The 19,066-nt window shown below is 38.0% G+C and overlaps 1 protein-coding gene across 1 annotated transcript in view; it reads left to right on the top strand.

The window, feature by feature from the left end:
- Positions 1-19,066, top strand: part of OPN3 (opsin 3) — a 59,937-nt gene that overhangs the window by 35,534 nt on the left and 5,337 nt on the right. The window contains 1 exon segment of the mRNA XM_036826458.1: positions 7,765-8,084. Coding sequence (XP_036682353.1) covers positions 7,765-8,084 — 320 coding nt within the window.

Below are 19,066 nucleotides of genomic sequence, written 5' to 3'. Positions count from 1 at the left end.
CGTTCTTTGAGAAGGTGAACAAAATTGGTAAACCTTTAGACAGACTCATCAAGAAAAAGAGGGAGAGAACTCAAATCAATAAAACTAGAAATGAAAAAGGAGAAGTTACAATGGACACCACAGAAATACAAAGCATCATAAGAGACTACTACAAGCAACTTTATGCCAGTAAAATGGACAACCTGGAAGAAATGGACAAACTCTTAGAAAGGTATAACCTTCCAAGACTGAACCAGGAAGAAATAGACAATATGAACAGACCAATCACAAGTAATGAAATTGAAACTGGGATTAAAAATCTCCCAACAAACAAAAGTCCAGAACCAGATGGCTTCACAGGTGAATTCTATCAAACATTTAGAGAAGAGCTAACACCCATCCTTCTCAAACTCTTCCAAAAAATTGCAGAAGAAAGAATGCTCCCAAACTCATTCTGTGAGACCACTATCACCCTGATACCAAAACCTAACAAAGATATTACAAAAAAGAAAATTACAGACCAATATCACTGATGAATATAGATGCAAAAATCCTCAACAAAATAATAGCAAACAGAATCCAACAACACGTTAAAATGCTCATACACCATGATCAGTGGGATTTAGCCAGGTATGCAAGGATTCTTCAATATACACAAATCAATCAATGTGATACACCATATTAACAAATTGAAGAATAAACACCATATGATCATCTCAATAGATGCAGAAAAGGCTTTTGATAAAATTCAACACCCATTTATGATAAAAATTCTCCAGAAAGTGGGCATAGAGGCAACCCACCTCAAAATAATAAAGGCCATATATGACAAACCCACAGCCAACATCATTCTCAGTGGTGAAAAACTGAAAGCATTTTCTCTAAAATGAGGAACAAGACAAGGATGTCCACTCTTGCCACTATTATTCGCCATAGTTTTGGAAGTTTTAGCCACAGCAATCAGAGAAGAAAAGGAAATAAAAGAATACAAATTGGAAAAGAAAAAGTATAACTTTCACTGTTTGCAGATGACATGATACTATACATAGATATCCAAAAGATGCCACTAGAAAACTGATAGAGCTAATCAATGAATTTGGTAAAGTTGCAGGATACAAAATTAATGCACACAAATCTCTTTCATTCCTATACACTAATAATGAAAGATCAGAAAAACAAATTAAGGGAACAATCCCATTCACCATTGAAACAAAAAGAATAAATTACCTAGGAATAAACCTACCTAAGGAGGCAAAAGACCTGTACTCAGAAAACTATAAGACACTGGATAAAGAAATCAAAGATGACACAAACAGATGGAGAGATATACCATGTTCTTGGATTGGAGGAATAAGTATTGTGAAAATGACTATACTACACAAAGCAATCTGCAGATTCAATGCAATCCCTATCAAATTACTAATGGCAATTTTTACAGAACTAGAACAAAAATATCTTAAAATTTGTATGGAGATACAAAAGACCCCGAATAGCCACAGCAATCTTGAGGGAAAAAAACGGAGCTGGAGGAATCAGACTCCCTGACTTCAGACTATACTACAAAGCTACAGTAATCAAGACAATATGGTACTGGCACAAAAACAGAAATATAGATCAATGGAACAGGATAGAAAGCTCAGAGATAAACCCATGCACCTATGGTCAACTAATCTATGACAAAGGAGGCAAGGATATACAATGGAGAAAAGACAGACTCTTCAATAATTGGTGCTGGGAAAACTGGACAGCTACATGTAAAAGAATGAAATTAGAACACTCCCTAACACCATACACAAAAATAAACTCAGAATGGATTAAAGACCTAAATGTAAGACCAGACACTATTAAACTCTTAGAGGAAAACATAAGAAGAACACTCTTTGACATAAATCCCAGCAAGATCATTTTTGACCCACCTCCTAGAGTAATGGAAATAAAAACAAAAATAAAAATTTGGGCCTAATGAAACTTAAAAGCTTTTGCACAGCAAAGGAAACTATAAACAAGATGAAAAGACAACACTCAGAATGGGAAAAAATATTTGCAAATAGATAAATGGACAAAGGATTAATCTCCAAAATATATAAACAGCTCATGAAGCTCAATATCAAAAAAACAAACAACCCAATCAAAAAATGGAGTAAAGACCTAAATAGACATTTTTCCAAAGAGTACATACAGATGGCCATGAGGCACATGAAAAGATGCTCAATATCACTAATTATTAGAGAAAACTACAATGGGGTATCACCTCACACTGGTTAGAATGGGCATCATCAGAAAATCTACAAACAACAAATGCAGGAGAGGGTGTGGAGAAAACGGAACCCTCTTGCACTGTTGGTGGGAATGTTAATTGATACAGCCACTATGGAGAACAGTATGGAGGTCCCTTAAAAAACTAAAAATAGAATTACCGTATGACCCAACAATCCCACTACTGGGCATATACCCAGTGAAAACCATAATTCAAAAAGACACACGCACCCCAATGTTCATTGCAGCACCATTTACAATAGCCAGGTCATGGAAGCAACCTAAATGCCCATCGACAGATGAATGGATAAAGAAGATTTGGTACATATTTACAATGGAATATTACTCAGCCATAAAAATAATTGAAAATGGGTCATTTGTAGAGACGTGGATGGACCTAGAGACTGTCATACAGAGTGAAGTAAGTCAGAAAGAGAAAAACTAATATGGTATATTAACGCATATATGTGGAATCTAGAAAAATAGTACAGATGAACCTGTTTGCAAGGCAGAAATAGAGACACAGATGTAGAGAACAAATATAAGGACACCAAGGGGGGAAAGTGGGGTGGGGGGTGGTGGTGGTGGGATGAATTGGGAGATCGGGATTGACATGTATACACTAACATATATAAAATAGATAACTAGTAAGAACGTGCTGTATAAAAAAAAATAAAATTAAAATAAATAAATAAACTGCTATAAAAAATGTTTAGGGGAAAAGCAGAAGGGAAATATGAGTTTAAATGATTGATCATCTACATGTGTGTGTTTTTGTGTATAGACATGTAAGTATATATATGCAAATATAGATATAAGTATGTTTATGGAATTACTAACATTTATGAATCATTGGATATACTTAAAGAGTAAAGTAATATATTTTTCAATGTTTATGTTACTGAGTCCAAGCTCATACTACTTACCACACAACAGACCAATAAATTGAGAGATGAGTTGTTGGGACAAGAAATAGTGACTTAATTTGAAAGCCAGCAGACTGAGAAGATGGTGGACTTGTGTCCCAAAGAACCATCTTGCCTGAGTTAGAATTCAGGCTTCTTTTATACTAAAAGGGGAGGGAGTAAAGTCAAACCTTTCCTGGTTCCAGTCAGCTTCTGGAGGGGATGTGTTAATTTCTTCATTCCTGCAGTCATTCACAGGTAGGCCTGGTCAGGATGTTTCCTGTGAGCTAAACAAAGTTATTTTAGTTTAATGCTCATTACCTGGGAGTCAGTGTTCCCAGAGATGGGTCATTATGTATTGTTTAAGCTTACAGGCAACATCCCTTTAGTGATTATCTTGTAATAGAATACAAAACGTTCTTCTCTATTAAAATTATATTTACATTACATGACTCTTTAAACTTAAGGTGAAAAAAAAATTAAATATATCTCTTTAAAAATGTGAGAGTATACATAGTTTCTCAAAATTCTATTAGGACAAACACTAGAAAAAAAATTGAAGACCCCTGCTGTGGACCACAGACAGCCACAGAAGGCGTGGTCAGATTTGTACAAGCCTGGTAACGACTAACATTTCTACCTCTCCACATGTCTGGAGTCTGAGAGGTTCTTACGCGAATTCAAAGAGAATTGCTTTACCTTTGTAGAAGTTCTCCTTCCAGTCAGAAATGCCCTCCCTGATACTTTTTGTTTCTTAACAAATAGTCCATCTTTTCAGACCCAACTTAACTTTTATCTCTTCATGAAGCCATCCCCAACAAACAATCCAGTGGGATTTAATTTTTCTGGTTTGTTGTTGCACAATAAACTTAACATATGATTACGTATCATCTTACATTGCCCATCTTATGTTGTCCTTAAATATTGCATATGAGTTAGTCTTGGCTTTATAAGCATATTGTAGTCCCCTTGAAGGTAGGGACCACATGTCTCTGATTTCTCCTACAAGACCTACTCAGCAGAGTAAGAGGCACTTAATACATACATGATCAATTCATAGCTGTATAGGGGGAGCAGGGACATCACACTAGCCCTATAGAAGTTGTGGGGTGATAGAAGTTGCCCTGTAGTACAATAGGTGTGTAACAACAAAATCGAGTTTTGAAGTCAGTCCCAGGTTCTCAAAACTGTCTCCACCATCTCTTACCCTTTGGAGCCACGGACCTCTTTTTCCAAAAAAAAAAAAAAAGGAATACCATACATAGAGTGATTACCATGGGGTTTGACTCATAACTGATGCCCAGTTTGCAAGAGTCACCTTCCCCTTTCCTGCCCATAGTGTCACCTGGAATAGAGAATTAGGCTTAACATCAGTTAAAAAGTACATGTAACATAGTTGTAAGACTATCCATGCATTTTCATCATCCAGGGGTGTGATCTGGGAATCAATTAGAATATAGAAAGTAATTTGGACTCAGGATTGAAATTCGCTAGTAAAAAAAAAAAGAAGCTGACATATATTTTGCAACAAAGGGATGTAGTATAGGTCAGTTCAAATGGATCACCCTCCAAGACTAAGTCAGTGTGACTAGGCCTGCTACTTATATATACCCGTGCTGTTGGGAGGGCCTGAGGAATGCAGGGTTTGCTCTCTCTTGGTCTATACTCACTGGTCGTGGTACTGAATAATAGCAACTGAATTCAGGACTTGAAGCCCATTGTGCTTGCTAAGACACAGTTATGGTCAAAAACTATATTATATTTTTTAAATTTCTTATTGCTTTGAACTAAATAATAAGAAGGGAAAATTCAGTAAACTGTGTTCTGGTATCACAATATTGGCTCCCTATTTCCTGGGTTTTTCCTGACACCCTGTCCAACTTTCCCTTTATGCCCTCTCCTGCCTCACCTCACATTATTCTCTATCTCTGCACTATCTTGTCCTTTCATAGCACTTCACTAATTTACTTGTTTTGCTTTTTGGTTTGTTATTATCTCTTCTCTTGTACCCACTGGACTGAAATAACTTCCACAAAACACTTGTTTCACTCACCACTTCACGTCAATTTTCTAGCGCCGTGATTGACACACACAGTTAATGAATAAATGAATGAATATACGAAAGTTAAAATTATACCAGTTTATTGTTTTAACCATAAAAGCACATTTATTGATCTGTAAGGTATACTGAGATTTGCTAACCTACAACATAATTATTTGCAACAAGTTTCCTTGCCTGTAAAGGATTAAATCATACTCAAGGTAAATTAACTGAAATTGAAGGTCAAACTACGTTTTAATATTTAAAGGCAAGGATATAATTAAATGTCATTATATTTAATAAGAAAGTTTGTAAATTAAATAAAACCAACAGTATTTTATTAGAGTCAATTTATTATGTCATTCTCTTTAGATTTTTAGTTTTTCTTCTATGAATATACTCAGTTAAAGTAAAGATAATATCAGTCTTTCAGTAATAAATGTAGTAAGGTGAAAATAGCTTGCTAGCTCTGAAGACAACACATCTAACTTGATATTTTGCTTGTCTCCAGAATTTCTTATTACATTTAAATTTAAATCCATTATTTGCTATTATATCACTGTCTTCTGCAGTATTTCCTTCTACCATATGCCAAAACTTAATCTTCCAGTCACTTACGTATTTACTAAATATTCACTCATTTATTCAATGAGCATTTATTTAGCACATGTATCAGACACTGGGAATAATATTGTCCCTGTAACAAAAAATTTGTCATGATATAAATGAATATTAACTCCTTTCTGCCAACTGATTTCCAAGTCTAGGAACTCTTCATTTCACACTTTTATAATTGCAGAATTACAAAACTTTGTAACGTGAAGGGATTTTCAACTTTATAAAAACAAAAATAAAACTGAGGTCTAAAGAGATGTTATGAATTGCCCAAAGTTAGAAAGCTACTTAGTTGGGGGCTGGGACTCACTCCCAGACCCCTTGAAAACCTATCCCCCACACTCCTACCCATTATCACGACAAGAGTTTTACTTTCATTCTCCAACAGAGTCACTTTTCCTAGAACCACTCTTGATCCACTCATTTGACAAATTTTTATGCCAGTGTATTCTAGGGATCTCACAATTTCATTTTCTCCCCATATCTACTCATACAATTTGTAGTAGTTTTTACCTCCATTAACTACTCATTACTCATCAGACAGGTTAGAAATCTCCAAGCAATTCCTGACTCCTTTCTCCTCCTCCCTCTTCACATTCAAGAAGCTGAATGATTCTCTTGATATTAATTGCTAAATGTCTCTGGAATACAGACTTCACTGTTCATATTTATAAAGGTACCCTAATTCAGGCTCCATCATATCTTGCCTGGACTATTGCAATAGCCTGCAAGATGGTCTCCATGCACTGGACTGTGTTTCCAGTGACTGTCCTTTCAGAGCAAAAGGAAGGAGGAGGAAAAGGAGAACTTAACCATTGTCACTTCTATGCTTAAAAATCCATTACACATGACAGTGTAATGGATTTATAATTTACTATTTTGAACAGGAAAAAGTTAAAAAGGAAAAGAAAAATAGGAACAAACAAAAAAACTTTAGCAAGAAATTAAAAGCCTTTCTTACTATGGCCTCATCTGCTCTTTCTGCCCTTACCTTTCCTTTATATCCTCTGAGCCCCAGTATCTTTGAATCCTCGTCATTTTTAGACCATTTTGTGTCCTTTAATGCCTCCATATTTCAGTGCATAATTCTTCATTCTTCTGGAATGTGCTTCTCTTGCCTTGTTCACAATGCCTTTTTCTAGGAACCCCACAATATATTGTATCAGAATTGTAACCTTTATATCCTGTATGGTTTTACAGTTGTTTATCCCATCTGCCTCCCCTCCAGACATCTGGAGTTCTGAGTCTCCATCATCATTGAACCTCCAGTGTCGACACAGTGCCCAGCACACAGCAGGTGCTCAATAGGAGCTTATTGAGTGAATAAATCGCTCTCTCGGGAGAGGCAGAGAAATAAATGAATAATCTTGTTAAAACCTATTTGTTGCAAAATAAAAGTATAGATGAAGACACAGGAACACAGAAGACTTCCATCTCTGTCAGCAGTTTTGCATGTGAAAGTTCATAGGCTGACACTGCTAGTAGGTAGGTTAGGACAGCTCCTGTGTAATTTTACCATCACTTTGGTCAGTTCACATTTGTGGAACCCACTTTGACTTTATCTCTATAGCTGAGTCAGATACCTGAGAGAAGTCAAAATCAAAAGAGACTTTTTTTTAAAGTGACTCTTCCTGAACTGCTCCAGAGTTTCTCTTTGGCAGAAAATTTAACACAGCAGCTGTACCCTTGGGCTAGAGCTGATTTTAGAGCTTTTATTTTTGTCCAGCTGTAACTCACATGCCATTTTCCATCCCACATTTTCTTTTATGAGTAAATATGTTTCCAATTGAGTTTCCTGGGGACTGTGAGGCATTCTCTCTATTAAGATATTTTGGCTTTTAGAGCACCTTGTTGGTTCCAGATACTCTGTAAGGTATTGCCAGCGGAGAATGTATTGCTCTGTTCTGCCTGTCTTCTCCCACAATGCCACAGTGCCCTGCTATGCTGTCCCACTTTCTCTTCTTGCAGGTATTGTTTCCATTATCACCCTAACTACGCTGGCCTGTGAACGTTATATTGGCATGATCCATAACAGAGTGATCAGTTTTTCCTTGGCCTGGAGGGCCATTACCTACACCTGGCTATACTCACTGGTGCGGTCAGGAGCACCTCTCTTGGGCCGGAACAGGTACGTCCTGGCCGTGCATGTACTAGGCTGCACTGCGAATTGGAAATCCAAGGATGCCAGCGACGACTCCTTTGTGTTTTTCTTATTTCTTGGCTGCATGGTGGTACCTGTGGGTGTCATTGCTCATTGCTATGGCCATATTTTGTATTCCATTCGAAAGGTGAGTTGAAGACTATGAATGCCCCTCCTCCAAACTGTGCAGGGTAGAAAATTTTCTGTGAAAGAAAATCATACTCTTCCCCACAGCTGGTACAGCTCTAGGGGACGTCCCACTTGATAAAATTTTGCACTGTGAGTCACTCTCTGAAAAGATCAATGAGGAATGGCATTTACTCTCCCTTCGTCACTCTTTAAACTAGAAAAAGGAAGGAAAGGGGTTCTAGGCAGACAAAATCAATAACAACCAAAAAAACCCCTATATCTTCAAGCATTCTTAGAATTTAAGAACTCTAATAAAGGGAATTCCACACTTCCCATAATTTTATTCATCCAATAGTCACATAAACCTACTAGAGAATGGTACAGATATTTTGTCTGGAAATCACTTCTGAGTCATAAAGGACAAGAACTGACCACAGCAGGTTTCCTGTTAGGTGCTAGCAAGAAGGCGTCTGAAGTAACAGACTGGGGCACACTTCATATTCCAGTTTCTAACTTCAACCATGTACGTTTTCCTTACTCACTGCTTCTTCCTACTCTTTTCTCTCATCAAAATTCTCCAGTCTCTTGCTCACTCTGCCAAGCCCCTCTAGTTTTCACCTCTTTTAAATCACTTAGCCACATGCATTATTTTAAATCATGCCCCATTATCCTCAACTTTCACGTTCTGACTTTTTTTATGCACATTCATTTTGAAAAAAATCAAATCCCTGGTTCAATCCAACTCTTTGTTTTCTGCATGCCTGTAGCCAAACTACAATAAGTTGGAGAAAAACCACATTGGATTCCCAGCACCCATATTCAGCGAGCAGTGAGATGTCCTCTTAGCAGTGTCTAGCAATCTTTGGATCCCTAGATGGCCCACTCTCTATGCAATTGCTATTACAAATCCTCAATTCTCATTTTACTCTCTTGCCCTACTATCCTCCCCCCCTTATTCTTATCAAACAGTCATGCTTCTTGTTTGTTTGGCAAAATAAAGCAATTACCAAGAAATTCCTTAACTCTCTGCCTCCCTTTATACAAACTTCTAGGTTCCCACTCATTCTTTTTTTTTTTAATATCTTTATTGGAGTATAATTGCTTTACAATGTTGTGTTAGTTTCTGCTATACAACAAACAAGGTGAATCAGCTATACATATACATATATCCCCATATCCCCTCCCTCTTGTGCCTCCCTCCCACCCTCCCTATCCCACCACTCTAGGTGGTCACAAAGCACCGAGCTGATCTCCCTGTGCTATGCAGCAGCTTCCCACTAGCCATCCATTGTACATTTGGTAATGTATATATGTCAATGCTACTCTCTCACTTCGTCCCAGCTTCCCCTTACCCGCCGTGTCCTCAAGTCCATTCTCTACATCTGCATCTTTATTCCTGCTCTGCCACTAGGTTCATCAGTACTGTTTTTTTAGATTCCATGTATGTGCATTAGCGTACAGTGTTTGTTTTTCTCTTTCTGACTTACTTCACTCTGTATGACAGACTCTAGGTCCGTCCACCTCATTACAAATAACTCAATTTTGTTCCATTTTATGGCTGAGTAATATTCCATTGTATATATGTGCCACATCTTCTTTATCCAATCATCTGTCAATGGACATTTAGGTTGCTTCCATGTCCTGGCTATTGTAAATAGTGTTGCAATGAACATTGTGGTACATGACTCTTTTTGAATTATGGTTTTCTCAGGGTATATGCCCAGTAGTGGGATTGCTGAGTCATATGGTAGTTCTATTTTTAGTTTTTTAAGGAACCGCCATACTGTCCTCCATAGTGGCTGCACCAATTTACATTCCCACCAACAGTACAGGAGAGTTCCCTTTTCTCCACACCTTCTCCAGCATTTATTGTTTGTAGATTTTTTGATGATGGCTATTCTGACCGGTGTGAGGTGACACCTCGTTGTGGTTTTCATTTGCATTTCTCTAATGATTAGTGATGTTGAGCATCTTTTCATGTGTTTGTTGGCAATCTGTATATCTTCTTTGGAGAAATGTCTATTTAGGTTTTCCACCCATTTTTGGATTGGGTTGTTTGTTTTTTTGATATTGAGCTGAATGAGGTGCTTGTGGATTTTGGAGATTAATCCCTTGTCGGTTGCTTCATTTGCAAAGATTTTGTCCCATTCTGAGGGTTGTCTTTTCATCATTTATAGTTTCCTTTGCTGTGCAAAAGCTTTTAAGTTTCATTAGGTCCCATTTGTTTATTTTTGATTTTATTTCCATTACTCTAGGAGGTGGATCAAAAAAGATCTTGCTATGATTGATGTCATAGAGTATTGTGCCTATGTTTTCCTCTAAGAGTTTCATAGTGTCTGGTCTTACATTTAGGTCTTTAATCCACTTTGAGTTTATTTTTGTATGGTATTAAGAAGTGTTCTAATTTCATTCTTTTACATGTAGCTGTCCAGTTTTCCCAGCACCACTTATTGAAGAGTCTGTCTTTTCTCCATTGTATATTCTTGCCTCCTTTGTCAAAGATAAGGTGACCATACATGCATGGATTTTTCTCTGGGCTTTCTATCCTGTTCCGTTGATCTATATTTCTGTTTTTGTGCCAGTACCATATTGTCTTGATTACTGTAGCTTTGTCGTATAGTCTGAAGTCAGGGACTCTGATTCCTCCAGCTCCATTTTTTTTCCCCTCAAGATTGCTTTGGTTATTTGGAGTCTTTTGTGTCTCCATGAAAACTTTAAGATTTTTTGTTCTAGTTCTGTGAAAAATGTCATTGGTAATTTAATAGGGATTGCATTGAATCTGTAGATTGCTTTAGGTAGTTTAGTTATTTTCACAATATTGATTCTTCCAATCCAAGAACATGGTATATCTCTCCATCTGTTTGTGTCATCTTTGGTTTCTTTCATCAGTGTCTTATAGTTTTCTGAGTACAGGTCTTTTGCCTCCTTAGGTAGGTTTATTCCTAGGTATTTTATTCTTTTTGTTTCAGCGGTAAATGGGAGTGTTCCCTTAGTTTGTCTTTCTGGTCTTTCATTATTACTGTATAGGAATGCAAGAGATTTCTGTGCATTAATTTTGTATCCTGCAACTTTACCAAATTCATTGATTAGCTCTAGCAGTTTTCTGGTGGCATCTCTTGGATTATCTATGTATAGTATCATGTCATCTGCAAACAGTGACAGTTTTACTTCTTTTCCAATTTGTATTCCTTTTATTTCTTTTTCTTCTCTGATTGCTGTGCCTAAAATTTCCAAAACTGTGTTGAATAACAGTGGTGAGAGTGGGCACCCTTGTCTTGTTCCTGATCTTAGAGGAAATGCTTTCATCTTTTCACCACTGAGAATGATGTTGGCTGTGGGTTTGTCATATATGGCTTTTATTATGTCGAGGTAGGTTCCCTCTATGCTCACTTTCTGGAGAGTTTTTATCATAAATGGGTGTTGAATTTTGTCAAAAGCTTTTTCTGCATCTATTGAGATGATCATAAGTTTTTTATCCTTCAGTTTGTTAATATAGTGTATTACATTGATTGATTTGCATATATTGAAGAATACTTGCATCCTGGGATAAACCCCATTTAATCATGGTGTATTATCCCTTTAATGTGCTGTTGGATTCTGTTTGCTAGTATTTTATTGAGGATTAGTGCAACTATGTTCATCAGTGTTATTAGCCTGTAATTTTCTGTTTTTTGTGACATCTCTGTCTGGTTTTGGTATCAGGGTGATGGTGGCCTCATAGAATGAGTTTGGGAGTGTTCCTCTTTCTGCTATATTTTGGAAGAGTTTGAGAAGGATAAGTGTTAGCTGTTCTCTAAACGTTTGATAGAATTCACCTGTGAAGCCATCTGGTCCTGGGCTTTTGTTTGATGGAAGATTTTTAATCACAGTTTCAATTTCAGTGCTTGTGATTGGTCTATACATATTTTCTATTTCTTCCTGGTTCAGTCTTGGGAGGTGTACATTTCTAAGAATTTATCCATTTCTTCCAGGTTGTCCATTTTATTGGCATATAGTTGCTTGTAGTAGTCTCTCATGATCTTTTGTATTTCTGTGGTGTCAGTTGTTACTTCTCCTTTTTCACTTCTAATTCTTTTGATTTGAGTCTTCTCCCTTCTTTTCCTGTTGAGTCTGGCTAATGGTTTATCAATTTTTTTATCTTCTCAAAGAACCAGCTTTACTATTGTTTCCTTCATTTCTTTTTCATTTATTTCTGATCTGATCTTTATGATTTCTTTCCTTTTGCTAACTTTGGGGGTTTTTTTGTTTTGTTTTGTTTTGTTTTGTTCTTCTTTCTCTAATTCTTTTAGGTGTAAGGTAAGGTTTTTTATTTGAGATTTTTCTTGTTTCTTGAGGTAGCATTGTCGTGCTATAAACTTCCCTCTTAGAACTGCTTTTGCTGCATCCCATAGGTTTTGGGTCATCGTGTTTTCATTGTCATTTGTTTCTAGGTATCTTTTGATTTCCTCTTTGATTTCTTCAGTCATCTCTTGGTTGTTCAGTAGCATATTGTTTAGCCTCCATGTGTTTGTATATTTTACAGTTTTTTTTCCTGTAATTGATATCTAGTCTCATAGCATTGTGGTTGGAAAAGATGCTTCATATGATTTCAATTTTCTTAAATTTACTGAGGCTTGATTTGTGACCCAAGATATGATCTCTCCTGGAGAATGTTCCATGTGCACTTGAGAAGAGAGTGTCTTCTGTAATTTTTGGATGGAATGTCCTATAGATATCAATTAAGTCCATCTGGTCCACTGTGTCATTTAAAGCTTGTGTTTCCTTATTTATTTTCTGTTTGGATGATATGTCCATTGGTGTAAGTGGGATGTTAAAGCTGCCTACTATAATTGTGTTACTGTTGATTTCCCCTTTTATGGCTGTAACATTTGCCTTATGTATTGAGGTGCTCCTTTGTTGGATGCATAGATATTTACAATTGTTATATCTTCTTCATGGATTGATCCCTTGATCATTATATAGTATCTTTCCTTGTCTCTTGTAATAATCTTTATTTTAAAGTCTATTTTGTCTGATACAAGTATTGATACTTCAGCTTTCTTTTGATTTGCATTTGCATGGAATATCTTTTCCCATCCCTCACTTTCAGACTGTATGTGTCCCTAGGTCTGAAGTGGGTTTCTTGTAGACAGCGTATATACAAGTCTTGTTTTTGTATCCATTCAGCCAGTCTGTGTCTTTTGGTTGGGGCATTTAATCCATTTATATTTAAGGTAATTATTGATATGTATGTTCCTATTATCATTTTCTTAATTGTTTGGGGTTTGTTTTTGTAAGTCTTTTCCTTCTCTTGTGTTTCTTGCCTAGAGAAGTTCCTTTATCATTTGTTGTAAAGCTGGTTTGGTGGTGCTGAATTCTCTGAACTTTTGCTTGTCCTTAAAGCTTTTGATTTCTCTGTAGAATCTGAGATTTTTTTTTTTGAATTTTATTTTATTTATTTATTATACATCAGGTTCTTTATTGTTATCTATTTTATACATATTAGTGTATATATGTCAATCCCAATCTCCCAGTTCATCCTACCACCACACCCACCCCCACCACTTTCCCCCCTTGGTGTCCATACATTTGTTCTCTACATCTGTGTCTATTTCTGCCCTGCACACTGGTTCATCTGTAACATTTTCCTAGGTTACACATATATGCATTAATATACAATATTTGTTTTTCTCTTTCTGACTTACATCACTCTGTATTATAGTCTCTAGATCCATCCACGTCTCTACAAATGACCCAATTTCATTCCTTTTTATGGCTGAGTAATCTGAATGAGATTTTTGCTGGGTAAAGTAATCTTGGTTGTAGGTTTTTCCCTTTCATCACTTTAAATATATCTTACCACTCCCTTCTGGCCTGTTGAATTTCTTCTGAAAGATCAGCTATTAACTCTATGGAGATACATTTGTATGTTATTTGTTGCTTTTCCCTTGTTACTTTTAATATTTTTTCTTTGTGTTTAATTTTTGTTAGTTTGATTAATGTGTGTCTCAGCATGTTTCTCCTTGGATTTATCCTGTATGGGACTCTCTGTGCTTCCTGGACTTGATTGACTATTTCCTTTAATTAATAAATTAATTAATTTATTTATTTATGGCTGTATTGGGTCTTCGTTTCTGTGCGAGGGCTTTCTCTAGTTGCGGCAAGCAGGGGTCACTCTTCATCGTGGTGTGTGGGCCTCTCACTATCGCGGCCTCTCTTGTTTTGGAGCACAGGCTCCAGACGCACAGGCTCAGTAATAGTGGCTCACGGGCCCAGCTGCTCTGCAGCATGTGGGATCTTCCCAGACTAGGGCTCGAACCTGTGTCCCCTGCATTGGCAGGCAGATTCTCAAACACTGCGCCACCAGGGAAGCCCTCTAGTTCCTTTTTAAACGTTTCTTGTATTTTCTCTATTCTATTACTGAGATTTTGGATCATCTTTACTATCATCACTCTGAATTCTTTTTCAGGTAGTTTGCCTATTTCCTCTTCATTTATTTGGTCTTGTGGGTTTTTATCGTGCTCCTTTACCTGTAAGATATTTCTCTGTCTTCTCATTTTGTTTAATTTACAGTATTTGCTGTCTCCTTTCCCTAAGCTGCAGGGTCGTAAGTAGTTCCTCTTACTTCAGTTCTCTGCCCTCGGTAGTGGGGTTGGTCCATTGTCTTGTGTAGGCTTCCTGATGGGAAGGATTGGTGCCTACGTTCTGATGGGTGGAGTTGAGTCTTTTCCCCTGATGAACAGGGCCATGTCAGGTGGTGTGTTTTGGTATGTCTATGAGCTTAGTATGACTTTAGGTAGTCTGTGTGATGATAGGTGGGTTTGTGTTCCTGTCTTGTTTGTTGTTTGGTGTGAGACGTCCAGTGCTGGGAGTTGCTGGCAGTTGGTTGGAGCTGGGTCTTGGATTCAGATAGAGGCCTCCGTGAGAGCTCTCAGTAATTAATCCTCCCTGGGACTGGGAATTCTCTAGTGGTTCAGCATCCTGGACTCGGTGCTCCCACCCTAGAGCCTCAGGCCCGACTTCTGGTCAAGGAACCAAGACCCCGCACATCACTCGTCCTGACAATAAAGGTAATTTAAAAAACAAAAGCCTAACAAAACCCCAAATGGTGAAAAGTAAAATAAAACAAACAGAAACAAGGAAACATGCACACACACACAAAAGAAACAAAATCAGAACCAAATAAATCAAAAAGCAAGAGAACAAGCAGACAAACAAAAGAACCCAAGCACAAAATGAAGCAATTAAGAGGAAAGCTGACAAAATCACAAAACCAAAAAACAAAAACAAAGCAGAGTGCCAACTGAAGAATGAAGCAAAGAAACAAAACAAACCAACAAAAATGATTTAAAAAAAAAAAGAAAAGAAAAAGAGAAAGGGGAAAGAAGACAGAACAACAGAAAGGCAACGTAGAAACAGAAATATAAAAAATAAAATAAAATAAAATGCAAAATTAAGGAAAAAAAAGAGACAAACAAAACCCCCGAGAAATGGTAAAAACAAAATCAAACAAAGAAAAACAGAGACAAGGAAACGCACACACGTAAAAGAAACAAACACAGAGCCAAATAAAACAATAAGCAAGAGAACAAGCAGACGAATAGAAGAGCTCAAAAACGAAATCAAACAATTAGGATTAAAGCTAACAGAAACACATAACCTAAAAACAAAACCAAAGCAGTGTGCCAACTGAAGAATGAAGCAAGGAAACAGAACAAACCAATAAAAATGATTTTAAAAAATAATAATAAAATGAAATAAAAAGGGAAAAATCACAGGACAACAGAAAAGCAAAGTAGAAATGGAAATATTTAAAATATATAATACATATATATATTGAAGAAAAAGAAGAAGAAAAAATAAGGGAAAAGAACACAGAATCACAAAAAGCAAAGTAAAAATAGAAATGTATAAAAAAAATTTTAAAAATATGTTATAAAACACAGAGATCCCAAGAGACTAAATTAAAAAAAGAAAAAAAACTAAAACACCACCACCAAATAAACGAACAAAGAAAAACCAAAAAAAAAAAAACCTAGGAACAACAACAGAACGAATCGAAACATAATAAAATTAATAGTAATAATTATGTTTCCCTAGGGTCTCCTCTGTAAGTGTCCTTGCACATGCCGTGAGCCACAACCCACCTCCACCTCCCAAAGAGGCTCTCCTGTGCCTGTGGACTGGACTCGGGACCTGCTGTGGGCCCTGTGGGGACCACTCAGACTCTGATCTGGCCCAATTCTTGTGCGTGCTTACCCCAAAAGTCCACAGCTGCGAGAGCTAGACCGTTTTCATTTGTGGGAACACTCATTGTCTACTCAGATATTCCATAGATGCAGGGTCTACCTAGCTGATCATGGGGATTTAATCTGCAGCTTGTACAGCTGATGGAAAGATTTTTGATCTTCTTCCTTAGTCACCCCGTCCAGCTTTGGTTTTATCCCCACCTCTGTGTGTGGTCCACCCACAGGAGTCTGGTCCTGAGGCTGCCTTGGAGCTCTTGGGTCTGCCCCTGTGAGGACCAGGCGCAGAGGTGGTATGACTGCTTGGATCACAGGAGCCCCAGAGGTGCCAAATGCCCCCACTCATTCTTATATCCCTCTCTTCAGTTGCAAGGGAATGGGAGAGGTCTCTCAGGACCAAACTGATCCTAGATTCTTGTTTTCTTCCCCACCCCATTCTCTGCCTCAGGGACCTCTCTCAAGTAATAATTTTCTCTTTGACTCATATATTCAATCTCTCCTTCAGTACTGGCTCTTTATCTGTAGCATATAACCATGCTAATTTAATTCAAAAGCAAAATATACTCTCAACTCCCTCTAGTTATCACCTTATTTCTCTCCACATCACTGCTAACTCAAAGAACCATTGTTGGCTTTTGGTGCTACATCATCACTCAATAAGCATTCATTTGACCAATATTTATTGAGCATCTAAAATGTACCAATTATTGGGGCTTCCCTGGTGGCGCAGTGGTTGAGAGTCTGCCTGCCAATGCAGGGGACACAGGTTCGGGCCCTGGTCTGGGAGGATCCCACATGCCACAGAGTAACTGCGCCCATGAGCCACAATTACTGAGCCTGCGCGTCTGGAGCGTGTGTTCCGCAACAAGAGAGGCCGCGATAGTGAGAGGCCCACACACCGCGATGAAGAATGGCCCCCGCTTGTCACGGCTAGAGAAGGCTCTCGCACAGAAACGAAGCCCCAACACAGCCATAAATAAATAAATAAATAAATAAATAAATAAATAAAAATGTACCAACTATTTACTGTTATGGGCTGAATATTTGTTGTCCCCCCAACATTCAATGTGATGGTGTAGGAGATGGGGCCTTTGGTAGGTAATTAGGGATATATGAGAATGGGATCACGAGGGTGGGACCCTCATGATGAGATTAGTGCCCTTATAAGAAGAGAAAGAGAGAGCAGAGCTCTCACTCTCTTTCTCTACTGATAGGAGAACATAGAGAGAATTTGGCTATCTACAAGCCAAGAAAAGAGGCCTCACAATGAAACCTACCTTACTGGCACCTTAATCTTAGACGTCTCAGTCTCCAAGTCTGTGAGAAATAAGTTTCTATTGTTTAAGCCACTCAGTATTTTGTTATGGAAGCCCAAGCAGAGGCAATTACTAATCTCTGAGGATACACAGTGGATAAGATATAGCCACTGCCTCAGAGAGTCTGTAGTTTAGTAAACTCACATATTTATTCCTCAACCCATTGCAAATTGGTGATTCCTTCTTCTACCACACTCTCACAGAAACAGCCTCATTAAGGTCATTGATGATCTCCCAAATGTTAGAGCCAATGGACACATTTCAGTTTCTTTTTTTTTTTCTGGCATCTGTGACATTGAGACTTGTGGCATTGTTGACAGCTTCTACTTAATTGTGAGTTTCTGCTCTCAGTGTTTCTAGGACCCCATTCTTTTTTATCTTTGTTGCTGACTCTCTGGGCCCCATCATCTCATGTCTCCTTCAAAGGCTTCTTTTCCTTGGGCCTCCCCAGCATTCTATGATTAGCTCTCATCTCATACTGTTACTGACCAGGGTTCTTGGCCTTCCTTAATCAATAGAAATTGATAAGAGGCCAGACAAGAAATTCAGGCAAGGCTTTATTGGGGTCCCTCCTGCAGCAGGGAGGAGCAAAAACAAGTAATAAGTTCCCTTGCTCGCTCCCTGAGGAGGGACCAGCTGGTTCTTTATATGGGCTGAGGTAGGAGTGGGCCCAGGGATGGGCCAAAGGGGTGGCTTAGGTGGTTTGCCCACCCCTTTGGTGGTGTGTGCAGGGGGCATGCTTTTGCTCTTGACACCCTGCTTTTGCTCCCGGCTCTTCAGAAGTGGCAGTTGGGTTTTTGGTCTTTTTGTATCTCATTGTCCATAATTTGCCCCAACTGCACATGCACACAGTTAATTTTAGTCCCTTATAGTTTCTTTGTATTTTGTTGCTTGAGGAGACATGTGTCCAGGTGCAAGCACTGCAGCAAAGGGTCCCGGGTCCCGGGTCCCAGCCTGTCTCAATACTACACAATAGACATGGGCAATCTCATATACTGGCAGTATTTTCCTTCTAACAATAGCATGGTGACTTTGAAATCTCTACTTCTGATCCAGGTTGTTCTTCTGACCTCTATCAGATCCTCATAGTCAATTACCTATTGAATACCTCCATGTGGATAGTCCACAGACTTGTCAAATTCAACATGTGTGAAGATGAATTGATCATCTTTCCCCCCAAGTCTCTACTCCTCCATTCCCTTTCTTAGTGAATGGTCATCACTCCTATCTACCTAAGCCAGAAACTAAGGGGTAATCTTTGACTATTCTTCATCCATGTCTCCCTCACACCCAAACAATTATCAATTTTTATCTATCGAACCTCAAATATTTTTCCATATATCTATTTTGTCCTCTCAATTTTTTTGCCTGCCAGACTCAATGCAAAAGGATCTTAGTTTTCCTTTCTTTATTCTTGTCTTCCTCTAATCTGTTCTCTTTATACTGCCATCAGATTAATT

This window comes from Balaenoptera musculus, chromosome 1, assembly GCF_009873245.2.
Source record: "Balaenoptera musculus isolate JJ_BM4_2016_0621 chromosome 1, mBalMus1.pri.v3, whole genome shotgun sequence".
NCBI lineage: Eukaryota > Metazoa > Chordata > Mammalia > Artiodactyla > Balaenopteridae > Balaenoptera > Balaenoptera musculus.
This window is presented reverse-complemented; position numbering and strand designations above follow the sequence as displayed.